The sequence below is a fragment of the Podarcis filfolensis genome, assembly GCF_964270895.1.
Source record: "Podarcis filfolensis genome assembly, chromosome: 4".
In the NCBI taxonomy this organism is placed as follows: Eukaryota; Metazoa; Chordata; class Lepidosauria; order Squamata; family Lacertidae; genus Podarcis; species Podarcis filfolensis.
The window spans coordinates 103,404,660-103,417,371 of NC_139607.1; the positions used below are offsets into that span (position 1 = coordinate 103,404,660).

Below are 12,712 nucleotides of genomic sequence, written 5' to 3' on the forward strand. Positions count from 1 at the left end.
AGAGAAGCTATGAAGAACAGGAAAAGCCCAGCCCCACCCAGAGCTTTCCTGGGTCAACTCAGTAGGCCATCTGCACCAAGGAACTGGTAGAGTTTATATTGTTTTTCTTTGGGTTCTGCACTTGCCGTAAGTGCACTTCTCATCTGTTTCTTATCCAAACAAAGTGACTGGATCAAAGGAAAGGGGTTGGAAATAAAGGGGAGGCTATTGTAATGCCATTTTATGAATTTACTTTGCAAGGTGGTAGGGTGTACAGATCCGGACGCCTCCCCTCGAGAATGAGGTGGCAAAGTTGGAAAAGGTCCAGAAAGGGGTGAAGAAAATGATCCGGGAGATGTGGCAACAACTTCCCATATTTGGAAAGGTTGCAGGAGGATTTGGGACTTTTTAGTTTAGAGCAAATATGAGGAAGAGGCAACATGATGGAAGTTTGTGGGGTCTGGAAGGGTCACGTCCACCTACCTGGTCACATGCAAAGGAAGGATGCTCCAGACCAGGTGTAACAGGAAGTCCTCCTGGCTGGAGCAACATTCCCCCTGTGAGTCCACTCTAGGCAAACAGGAAATGTTGTATTTGACTGCTTATGTCACATCCCACACATGGCAGCTAATGGAAGGTTGAGCAAGGGGGCATTCTGCAGTCTCCTCTGCCTCAGACCTCCCAATGTACCTCAGCCGACTCACAGCTCAATAGTGGGAGGACCTGGGTGGGAGCAGAATGTGTGAATGTGTGTCTACAGATCATGCGCTGGATGTTGCTGGACAGGGGGAGGCAATGGCTGCTCACCTGGCTGATGCTTGCACTTCCTTCTATTTTCACAGGGCCATCAAGAGAGAAACGTCTCCCCGCCATGGCAGCTGTCAATCGCTCCAGCTTCACCATCGCCAAGTGCATCCTGGTTGGCGTGGAAGGCCTGGAGGAATCTCAGATGTGGATCTCCATTCCCTTCTGCTTCATGTATCTCCTCGCTCTCCTGGGCAACGGCCTCCTCCTCTTCATCATCGCCAAGGAGCGCAGCCTCCATGAGCCCATGTTCCTCTTCCTGGCCATGCTGGCCATGGCCGACGTGACACTGTGCACCACCACCATGCCCAAGACCCTCAGCATCTTCTGGTTCCATGCCCGGGAGATCGCCTTTGGGTCCTGCGTCACCCAGATGTTCATCATCCACTTCCTTTTCGTAGCCGAATCAGCCATTCTCCTGGCGATGGCGTACGACCGGTACGTTGCCATCTGCGACCCGCTGCGCTACACCACTGTGCTGACACCCTCATGGATTGTGAGGATCTTGGTGGCTGCGGTGGTGAGGGCCTTCTGCCTGATGGCCTCCTTGACCTTTCTCCTACTGCGGCTGCCCTTCTGTGGCCGCAACGTCATTTCCCACACCTTCTGTGAGCACATGGGCATCGTTAGGCTGGCCTGTGCTGACATCACGCTCAACATCTGGTATGGGCTGACAGTGGCTCTCTTGACCACGGGGGTTGACACGGTTTTGATCGCCGTTTCGTACACTTTGATCCTCCGTGCCGTCTTCCGCCTCCCATCCAGAGACGCCCGGGCCAAAGCCCTGGGCACTTGTGGCTCCCATGTCTGTGTCATCCTGATGTTTTATGTCCCAGCCTTCTTCTCCATCTTTGCGTACAGGTTTGCAGCCAACAGCATCCCTCGCCCTGCTCACATCCTGCTGGCCAACGTCTTTGTCACTGTGCCCCCTATGCTAAACCCCATTGTTTATGGGGTGAAAACCAAGCAGATCCGCGAGTGCCTGGTTCAGCTGCTCTTGCAGCCTGGGAAGTGGCGCTGAGGATTCCAGACACGTGTTCAATTATTTTATTATTTTATTTTATTTTATTTTATTTTATTATTTTATTTATTTTATTATTTTATTTTATTTTTGCCTGTAGTTGTTGTTGTTGTTTACAATCAAGCACTGTGTATATTTTATAAAATAAATGAAATGAAATTTAATTGGGATGTTGCTCAATCTGCAGTATCAACAAACCACCACACCCTTTTTATTACAGTTGGGGGTTTTGCTGAATTTTTGGTGCAATTGTCAATAGAAAGACAGCTTAAAATGCAAAAGCTATAACTAAAATCAACATTTAAAAAATCAACAAAATGCAGGATAATGAGACATTATAAAGGAATTTTTGCATATACATGAAACCCGCTTCAGATCTGAATTGGATAAATTATAATTATAATTATATAAGGGTTCTGTCTTGGGCCCGGTCTTATTCAACATCTTTATCAACGACTTGGATGATGGACTCAAGGGCATCCTGATCAAATTTGCAGATGACACCAAACTGGGAGGGGTGGCTAACACCCCAGAGGACAGGATCACACTTCAAAACGACCTTGACAGATTAGAGAACTGGGCCAAAACAAACAAGATGAATTTTAACAGGGAGAAATGTAAAGTATTGCACTTGGGCAAAAAAAATGAGAGGCACAGATACAAGATGGGTGACACCTGGCTTGAGAGCAGTACATGTGAAAAGGATCTAGGAGTCTTGGTTGACCACAAACTTGACATGAGCCAACAGTGTGACGCGGCAGCTAAAAAAGCCAATGCAATTCTGGGCTGCATCAACAGGAGTATAGCATCTAGATCAAGGGAAGTAATAGTGCCACTGTATTCTGCTCTGGTCAGACCTCACCTGGAGTACTGTGTCCAGTTCTGGGCACCACAGTTCAAGAAGGACACGGACAAACTGGAACGTGTCCAGAGGAGGGCAACCAAAATGGTCAAAGGCCTGGAAACGATGCCTTATGAGGAACGGCTAAGGGAGCTGGGCATGTTTAGCCTGGAGAAGAGGAGGTTAAGGGGTGATATGATAGCCATGTTGAAATATATAAAAGGATGTCACATAGAGGAGGGAGAAAGGTTGTTTTCTGCTGCTCCAGAGAAGCGGACACGGAGCAATGGATCCAAACTACAAGAAAGAAGATTCCACCTAAACATTAGGAAGAACTTCCTGACAGTAAGAGCTGTTCGACAGTGGAATTTGCTGCCAAGGAGTGTGGTGGAGTCTCCTTCTTTGGAGGTCTTTAAGCAGAGGCTTGACAACCATATGTCAGGAGTGCTCTGATGGTGTTTCCTGCTTGGCAGGGGGTTGGACTCGATGGCCCTTGTGGTCTCTTCCAACTCTATGATTCTATGATTCTAACCCACTGGTTTCATCTTATTATTGCAGCTATTTCATTACTAATTGTTTCTCTGAAGGAGTCAGATTGTAATGGGTCAAAAATTATGATGCTGATAAGACGCTTTCATAAAGGCCAGACCATATCATATGCTGAAGGTGCATCTGTGTGCTTCATTAGTCGTTTGTACAATAAAATCATGCCCAATAGCATGAAAATGGTCGTGATCCTTTTGTCCTCTTGTCCCCTTAGTCTTATGAGATCATTTTTCTAATAGCTCTGTTCGCCACACTGCATATCCTATGCCATGGGTAGGCAAACTAAGGCCCGGGGGCCAGATCCAGCCCAATCACCTTCTAAATCTGGCCCGGAGATAGTCTGGGAACCAGCGTGTTTTTACATGAGTAGAATGTGTGCTTTTAATTAAAACGCATCTCTGGGTTATTTGTGGGGCATAGGAATTCATTCCTTCCTCCTCCCCCAAAATATAGTCTGCCCCCCCCACAAGGTCTGAGGGACAGTGGACCAGCCCCCTGCTGAAAAGGTTTGCTGACCTACGCTCAGAATGGTGTCTGTTCTGCAGACACAGGTGGCACTCAAGAGAAGCTCCCTGGGCAATGATGAAGGGGCACCTCCCAGATAATTCAGGAACTGCAGGGACTCAGCACCCCTCAAAGGCAGTGCATGACCCTGCCATCACCCTGTGCCAATAACTCTCCCTGCTCTCTCCCTGCTCTCTCTCTCTCTCTCTCCCCCCCCCCCCCGACCTCTGCTCTTCTTCACAACCACATTTCAAAATTCATGGAGGTGGAAAGGGCTATTGATAGTTGGAGGCAGTGATGCTTCTGAACGGCAGTTGCTGGAAAACACAGGAAGGGAGAGAGCTCTTGAATCCTGCCTGAGGGCTTCCCACTGGGGGCAACTTGTTGGTTACTGCCTGTGCAATTTTCCCAGAAAAAGAGCTGCCGGAACTCACCATGAACTTCTCCCTTGTTCTCTTATAATGGCAATGGCACCCACTTGAGAGGGGCCTGAACTGAGTTCCAGTGGGGGGGGGGACGGACAACCCTGGTTACTTTGAGAACAGGGCACTGGAACTAGATGAACCTAGGTTCCTCCTAGGTTCTTATGTAGGTATCCTGCCTGGACGTCCCCTTTCCCAGTTGCTAAGCAGGCTGCGCCTCTTTCGCCAGTCCTTGGCAGCAGGTAGCAGATGGTTCTCCTCTCTCCCTCCACCGCAAAGGGCTCTGCTGGCAGTCTTAGGGAGAAGGGGCTGGCACGGACAGGGAAAGGCAAGGGTGGGGGTGGGCGGGCAGAGGTTTCCATGGCAATGCAGAGGACTCCCATCCCTTGGCATGCAAATGCCAAAGGAGCAGGCAGGAAGGAAAGAGCTCAGACAGGTCCTGTTAATCTTTAATTCGAAGCCTGGATGCCCCACTGCAGCTGGGAGCTCCCCATAGCACGCCCCCCCCTTGCTGGAATTCCCAGTCCGGAAGCATTGAGACCAGTGCCACTTCCTTCCCCAGCGGTGGTGGGGCTTTATTGCCTATTCTCGTCCTAGCAAAGACATTTCCTCACCTCCTGCTGCTCAAGGTGAGCCACCTGGCCTTCACCCACGAAGGAGAGCCCCTGAGAACTCAAGAGCAGCCACCCTGAAAGTAAGTCCTGCTTGTTGCTTTGCTTTCATGGCCAGAAAACTCAAGGTGCTTAAACAGCTGCCCCTCGGGCTTGTTCTATCCTCACTGCGACCCTGCAAGGGAAGGGATGTGGCTCAGTTTTTCTGTCAGGCATGGCGGAGGTCCCAGGACGCTGGCAGAGCTCTCACATTTCCTTCCCAAACCCCAGTGCCTTGCTTACTGGTTTTGGAAAGGCACCAAATGTTGTTGAGGGCCACAGAAAGGCCTTGAGGGCCGCCTGCGACCCTTGGGCTGTGTGCTGGACTCCCCTGAGCTAGATGGACCAAGAGGCTGGCTCCGTATCAGTCAGCTTCCTACATTCCTATGTTTGGTTGAGAGAGGATGACTGGCCCGAGATGGGGAGCAGACAATGCTTGGCCCTGAGAGACAGGGACCTGGGACACCAGGGTTCAGATCCCCACTTGGCCGTGAAGGTCACCCACTGAGCAATGACAGTGCAGAGGCACCAAGATCCTTCCCATCGTGGCTCTGCTGCCAACTGATGAGGACACTCAGGGCAGGAACGAACTTCTGTGAGACCGTTCTGTGCGTGGCCCTGGGAATGGAATGTAGGACCATGAAAACATCATTGTTTGTCATGTGCTATTATGGGATTTTTCCTGAGCTATGGGGAGACCTATTCAAAGCCACCTTCTGGCACTGGGTAGAGTGAAGGACTGGACTCAAGTCTGGCTGAATTCACTGAGAAAGCAGAGTTTGCCTTACTTGTATGAGAACCTCAGAGGTGTCTGGCAGCTGAAACAGGCCAAAGAGATCCAGTTAGATGCCGCACAGAGAAGCAGGCCAAGACAACAACATGGGGCCCCCAGGGAGGCTTATAATGCTCCTAGGATTTATTCTTTGTGTCTCTCAGCGACTGGGGGTAAGAGGGCAGGGAGTGCAGAACTTGTTCCTTTGCCCTGTTTCCAGGACACGTCTAGAACAGCCTGGGGCACCCAAATAATTATTTCGTTAATCATTTTTAAAAGCTGTGCAGGGAACTGAACACCTAAATGCGTCTTGTGTTTCTAATTTCTGGACATCCCTCCCTCCTTCCTCCCTCCCTCCTTCCCTTCCAAAAGGCTTGCCCAAAGGCTGTCTCTGCCTCCTGCTGTAACAACAGGCTGGGTCTGTGTCTATCACTGGGGCCAGAAGCAGCAGATGGGGAAGTGCCAAGCACCAAGAGAGCCCAGAGGTGTGAAAAGGTCAAAGGCGAGACCAACGCTGGCAGCTATCAAACAAACCCTTGTTGTAGCTCTGGACAATCAGGATCAGGGAACTCTTCATACTGGCTTTCCACAGATGTACCAATTCAGCTTGCTGAAAGAGAGTAACAGAATCATAGAATTGTAGGGTTGAAAGGGACACCAAGGGTCATTTAGTTCAACCCCCTGCAATGAGGGTGACCATCCAACCTCTGCTTTGTTGTTGTTGTTTAGTGGTTTAGCTGTGTCCGACTCTTCGTGACCCCCTGGACCAGAGCATGCCAGGCACTCCTGTCTTCCACTGCCTCCCGCAGTTTGGTCAGACTCATGCTGGTAGCTTGGAGAACACTGTCCCACCATCTCGTCCTCTGTCGTCCCCTTCTCCTTGTGCCCTCCATCTTTCCCAACATCAGGGTCTTTTCCAGGGAGTCTTCTCTTCTCATGAGGTGGCCAAAGTATTGGAGCCTCAGCTTCACGATCTGTCCTTCCAGGGAGCACTCAGGGCTGATTTCCTTCAGAATGGATAGGTTTGATCTTCTTGCAGTCCATGGGACTCTCAAGGGTCTCCTCCAGCACCAGAATTCAAAAGCATCAATTCTTCGGTGATCAGCCTTCTTTATGGTCCAGCTCTCACTTCCATACATCACTACTGGGAAAATCATAGGTTTAACTATACGGACCTTAAAAGCCACCAAAGAATGAGAGTCCACAACCTCCCAAGGGAGCCCATTCCACCGCCAATAGGCTTTTACAGTCAAAAAGTTCTTCCAAATGTTTAGCCAGAATCTCCTTCCTTTTCATTTAGATTCATTAGTTTGGGTCCTGCCCTCCAAAACAGCAAAAAGCCAAGCTTGCTCCATCTTCCATGTGATAGCCCTTCAGATATTTGAAGATGGCTTTCTCATCACCTCTCAGTCTCCTTTTTCCCCAGGCTAAACATCCCCAACTCCCTGAACCGTTCCTCATAAGGCTTGGTCTCCAGACCCTGGATCATCTTGGTTGCCCTCCTCTGCATAGCTTGAAAATATCCTTCTGAAACTGGGGTGCCCAGAACTGGACACCAGAGTTCAGGTGGGGCCTCACCAAGGCAGAATAGAGGGGTGCTGTTACCTTTTTTTTAACCAAATAATTTTTATTAGTTTTCCAATTTTGTTAAGAAATTCACAACAAATTAATTCAAATTCAACACATATTTAAAGATTTGCATCACACACACACACACACACACACACACACACACCCCTTCAAGGTGCTGCTTCTCCTTCACACACACACACACACACACACACACACACACACACACCCTCAAAGTGCTACTTCTCCTTCCCTCTGTTCCTACTTACAGTCCAGTGGTGCTATTACTTCCATGATGTGGTCCTGCGGGCTATTGATTTTGTAATCTTTCTCTCTTTCTCTCTCCCTAGGAGCAGGAGACACCAGCGGAGAAGACCTTTCACCTCCCATCATCATGGCTGCTCTCAATGACAGCAGCTTTGACCCCGTCACGTTTGTCCTGACTGGCATCCCTGGCATGGAGAAATCCCACGTGTGGATTTCTGTCCCTTTCTGCCTCATGTACGTCGTGGCCCTCCTGGGGAACTCGTTCCTCCTCTTCCTCATTGCCACGGACCACAGCCTTCGCCAGCCCATGTGCCTCTTCCTGGCCATGCTCTCTGTGTCGGACCTCCTGCTGTCCACGGTCACTGTGCCCGAGATGCTGGCCATCTTCTGGTTCGGCTCCAGGAAGATCTCCTTCGATGCCTGCATTGCCCAGATGTTCTTCACCCACTTCAGCTTCATCGCAGAGTCCACCATCCTGCTGGCCATGGCCTTTGACCGCTACGTCGCCATCTGTGACCCACTGCGCTACATGGCCATCCTGACCCCATCGGTGATTGGGAAGGTGGCCCTGGCGGCCGTGGTCAGGGGGCTGTGCATCATGTCCCCACCCATCTTCCTCCTCAAGAGGCTGCCCTACTGCGGCCACAGCACCATGCAGCACACCTACTGCGAACACATGGGCATTGCCCGCCTGGCCTGCGGAGACATCACCATCAACATCTGGTATGGCTTCACGACGACCCTCCTGTCCTCAGGGGTGGACGTGGTGCTCATTGCCTTGTCCTACGGCTTGATCCTCAAGGCCGTCTTCCAGCTCTCCTCCAAGGAGGCCCGCCTCAAGGCTCTCCGCACCTGCGGCTCCCACATCTGCATCATCCTGATGTTCTACATGCCTGCCTTCTTCTCCTTCCTCACCCACCGCTTTGGCCACAACATCCCCAGCTGCATCCACATCCTGCTGGCCAACCTCTATGTCATCGTTCCTCCCATGCTCAACCCCATCGTCTATGGGGTGAGAACGAGGCAGATACGGGAGCGAGTCACCCTTGTGTTCACGCGGACAGGGAGGTGGAGGTGTTGCTAGAAGGCAGCGCTTCGTGCATCAGCCCCCGAACCTTTGCGGAAGGTTGCCTGAGATATGGAGACCCTCCTCCATGAGAGAAGGAAGGTAGGCTGCTGAGAAATTGGGTGAGCAGGAAGCTATGGTGCAATTCTTACCCGGCTCTCTGCTCTCAGTTTCATAGAGCTGGGGAAAGTTCAGAAAAGGGCAACCGAAATTATCAAGGGGTGAAATGACTCCCCAACAAGGAAATGTAGCAACTTTTGTGAATATTTAGTTTACGAAAACGAAGAGGTGCCATGATGAAATTGTATTTGGCATGGAGAAAATGGATAGAGAAACGTTTTTCTCCCTCTCAGCTAACACGATGGAGATCTAATAAAGCTGAATGCTGGAAGATTCATGGCAGATAAAAGAAATGACTTTTTCCACACAGAGTTAAACTGTGGAACTCACGCCCACCAGATGATGACCACCAACCTATAAGAGGATTAAACAAATTCACGGAGGAGATCACCAACGGCTCTGCCCTGCTTGCACAATCAGAGGCACCAATGCTTCTGAATACTGGTTGCTAGAAACCACAGGTGCTCTGTGCTCAGATTCTGCTTGATGGCTTCTCGTTAGGACATGTGGTCAGCCACTGTGACACAGAATGTGACACAGCCCTAAGCTGTGATACTGAAAGTCCATTGGAATTGGGAAGCCTCGTTGTTAAGTGGTAGAGCACCTGCTTGGAATGTAGAAAACTTAAGGAACGGCGGGGGGGGGGGGGAGGGGGAGTCACAGGGTTAAGAGAATCCCGTTTTATGGATTTGACATTGTTTTTGTGCACAATTTTCTTTGTGGTTGTTATTGTATTGGTTATTGTGTGTTTTTGTTTTGTTTTTGTTATTTTTGTTGAAAATTTAATAAAAATATTATATATATATATATATATATATATATATATATATATATATATATATATATATGGTGTGTGTGTGTGTGTATGGTCCCAATTTCAGTTCCCAAGGGCACCTCCAGGCTGAAACCCATGACAGCCACTTCCAGTTGGTGCAGCAGAAGGAACAGCCCTAAGCTGTGTGGAACAATGGTTTGACTCAAGAGAAGGTAAAGGTAAAGGGACCCCTGAGCGTTAGGTCCAGTTGTGGACAACTCTGGGGTTGTGGCGATCATCTCACTTTACTGGCCGAGGGAGCCAGCATTTGTTTGCAGACAGCTTCTGAGTCATGTGGCCAGCATGACTAAAACACTCCTGGCGATCCAGAGCAGTGCAAGGAAATACCATTTACCTTCCCGCCAGAGCGGTACCTATTTATCTACTTGCACTTTGATGTGCTTTCGAACTGCTAGGTTGGCAGGAGCTGGGACTGAACAATGGGAGCTCACCCCGTCGTGGGGATTCAAACCGCCAACCTTCTGATCAGCAAGTCCTAGGCCATGGGTAGGCAAACTAAGGCCCAGGGGTCGGATCTGGCCCAATCGCCTTCTAAATCTGGCCTGCTGACGGCCTGGAAATCAGCATGTTTTTACATGAGTAGATTGTGTGATTTTATTTAAAACCTATCTATGGGCTATTTGTGGGGCATAGGAATTCGTTCACCCCCCCAAAAAAAAATATAGTCTGGCTCCCCACAAGGTCTGAGGGACAGTGGAATCACCCCCTGCTGAAAAAGTTTGCTGACCCCTGCCCTAGGCTCTGTGGTTTAACCCACAGCACCACCTGCGTGGCAACTCAAGAGAAGGCAGCTTCTAATGTCGAATCGGTAGCCGGGTGATTTTCTGGGTGGACCCACACTCTACATTCAAAGCACATTCAGCGCACATTGGAAGCACATGACTCCCCCCAAATAATCCCAGGAAGCGTTGCTTGTGAAGGGTGCTTTGCAAAAGGGAAACTTCAGGAGCTCCGGTTGTAACAGTTGAGTATGTCTATTGCTAACTCTGAAAAGGACCCTGACAGTGCATTCAACAGCAGCAGGTTGGCTTGGGTTTTAGTTTCTTTTTTTTTTTTAATAAAATATTTATTGAGATTTTACAAAAACATAGGTTTAGAAAATACAAAGAAAAACATAGTAAAAGAAAAAGATAAAAAAAAACAACATACAAAAATTCATAAAAAAGAAAAAATAGGAATAAAAATACAAGATACAAAAAAAAAGATAGATAAAAAAGACTTAAAAACAAATCCATTTTTTATAACTTTAAATTCGTTAGCTTGTTTCCTTGACCTCCTCACACCTCCCCTTTTTGTATTCCCATTTAAGTAATCAAGTCAGCAAATCCTTACCCTCTTTCGTTTATCTTAACTCTATATCTTAACATATTGTACCTCTATAATTTCATCCTTTATCAATTCATTTTTGCATATTCTCATAACTTTGTTGCTAATGCCACTTATTTTCAATCCAACATCATTTTTAACATTCATTAATTTTACAGTGTTTCTGAAGATAGTCTTTAAATTTCTTCCAGTCTTCTTCCACCAACTCTTCTCCCAGGTCTCGGATTCTGCCAGTCATTTCCGCTAATTCCATATAGTCCATCACCTTCATCTGCCACTCTTCCAGGGTGGGTAAATCTTGTGTCTTCCAATACTTTGCAATAAGTATTCTTGCTGCTGTTGTTGCATACATAAAGAAATTTCTATCCTTCTTTGGCACCAATTGGCCGACTATGCCCAGGAGAAAGGCCTCTGGTTTCTTCAAGAAGGTATATTTAAATACCTTTTTCATTTCATTATAGATCATCTCCCAGAAAGCCTTAATCTTTGGGCACGTCCACCAAAGGTGAAAGAATGTACCTTCATTTTCTTTACATTTCCAGCATTTGTTATCGGGCAAATGATATATTTTTGCAAGCTTGACTGGTGTCATGTACCACCTGTAAATCATTTTCATAATATTCTCTCTTAAGGCATTATATGCCGTAAATTTCATACCGGTGGTCCACAACTGTTCCCAGTCCGCAAACATAATGTTATGACCAATATCTTGTGCCCATTTAATCATAGCAAATTTAACCGTTTCATCCTGCGTATTCCATTTCAACAGCAAGTTATACATTCTTGAAAGTATCTTAGTTTTGGGATCTAACAGTTCTGTTTCCAATTTTGATTTCTCCACCTGGAAGCCAATTTTTTTGTCCAAATTATAGGCCTCTCTTATTGATAATAATGAAGCCAGTCTCGCACTTTATCTTTTAATTTCTCAAAACTTTGCAATTTCAGTTTATCTCCTTCTTGTTCCAAAATTTCCCAATATTTTGGCCATTTGGCCTTCATATTGAGCTTTTTCTGAGCCTTCGCTTCCATTGGTGACAACCACCTTGGGGTTTTATTTTCCAATAAGTCTTTGTATCTTATCCAGACATTCAACAATGTTTTCCTGACAATATGGTTTTTAAATGCTTTGTGTGCTTTAACCTTGTCGAACCACAGATATGCATGCCACCCAAAAACGTTGTTAAAACCTTCTAAGTCCAAAATGTCCGTGTTCTCAAGAAGCAGCCAGTCTTTCAACCAGCAGAATGCTGCTGATTCATAGTAAAGTTTAAGGTCTGGCAGGGCAAATCTGCCTCTTTCCTTTGCATCAGTTAGTATTTTAAATTTTATTCTGGGCTTCTTGCCCTGCCAGACAAATCTAGAAATATCTCTCTGCCACTTGGCTTGGGTTTTAGTTTCAGGACGTTCTTCACAATTCTGTCATTTTGGATGTGGTGGGGACCTTTGGGGAATGCGAGGGGGGAATTCTGGACTGGAGTCAAATGGATGGATGGGCCCTTCAGCTTATGCTAAAGTGTGGGCTACATGAAAATATAACCAATAAGATGCAACACACCCATGCTCTTTTATTTTATCTGTTTTTATTGTGTTTTATTTTATTCTATTTAGTAATTAAATTTGCATACTGTTTTTTCTCCAAAGGCCACAGGACGGATCACAGCATAAAAATAGAAAACGAGAAGACAAAATACATAATAAAACAAACACAAACCAACAGCCCTCTCCCACAAACACACGTAAAAAGCCATAGAATGTTAATGAGCCCAAGGCCTGGTTTTCTCCTGGCACCTAAAGATATGTAACAAAGGCACCAGGCGAGCCTCCCTGGGGAGAGCATTACACAAGTGGGGAGCCACTGCAGAAAAGGCCCTGTTCTCGTGTTGCCACCCTCTGGACCCCTTGAGGGGGAAACGCTTGAGGGAGAGTCTCAGCTGATGATCACGGGGTCCAGGTCAGTTCATATGGGGAGAGGTGGTCCTTGGGGGTATTG

At 47.5% G+C, this 12,712-nt stretch overlaps 2 protein-coding genes across 2 annotated transcripts; both read left to right on the forward strand.

Annotated features, from left to right (window-relative positions):
• Window positions 1-827: 827 nt before the first annotated feature.
• LOC310760887 (olfactory receptor 52Z1P-like) lies at window positions 828-1,804 on the forward strand (the record flags this gene model as incomplete). The annotated part of the gene is made up of 1 exon (XM_083610104.1): window positions 828-1,804. Exon 1 carries the CDS (start codon window positions 851-853, stop codon window positions 1,802-1,804), a length of 954 nt encoding a protein of 317 aa, XP_083466230.1. The 5' UTR covers window positions 828-850.
• A 2,897-nt stretch (window positions 1,805-4,701) lies between these two features.
• Window positions 4,702-9,292, forward strand: LOC310760881 (olfactory receptor 52B2-like). The gene is made up of 2 exons (XM_083610093.1): window positions 4,702-4,811; window positions 7,459-9,292. Exon 2 carries the CDS (start codon window positions 7,503-7,505, stop codon window positions 8,457-8,459), a length of 957 nt encoding a protein of 318 aa, XP_083466219.1. The 5' UTR covers window positions 4,702-4,811; window positions 7,459-7,502; the 3' UTR covers window positions 8,460-9,292.
• The last annotated feature ends 3,420 nt before the right edge of the window (window positions 9,293-12,712 follow it).

Excerpts from the sequence above, each read along its gene's own strand:
- LOC310760881 (XM_083610093.1), top strand. The coding sequence starts at position 7,503 with ATGGCTGCTCTCAATGACAGCAGCTTTGACCCCGTCACGTTTGTCCTG.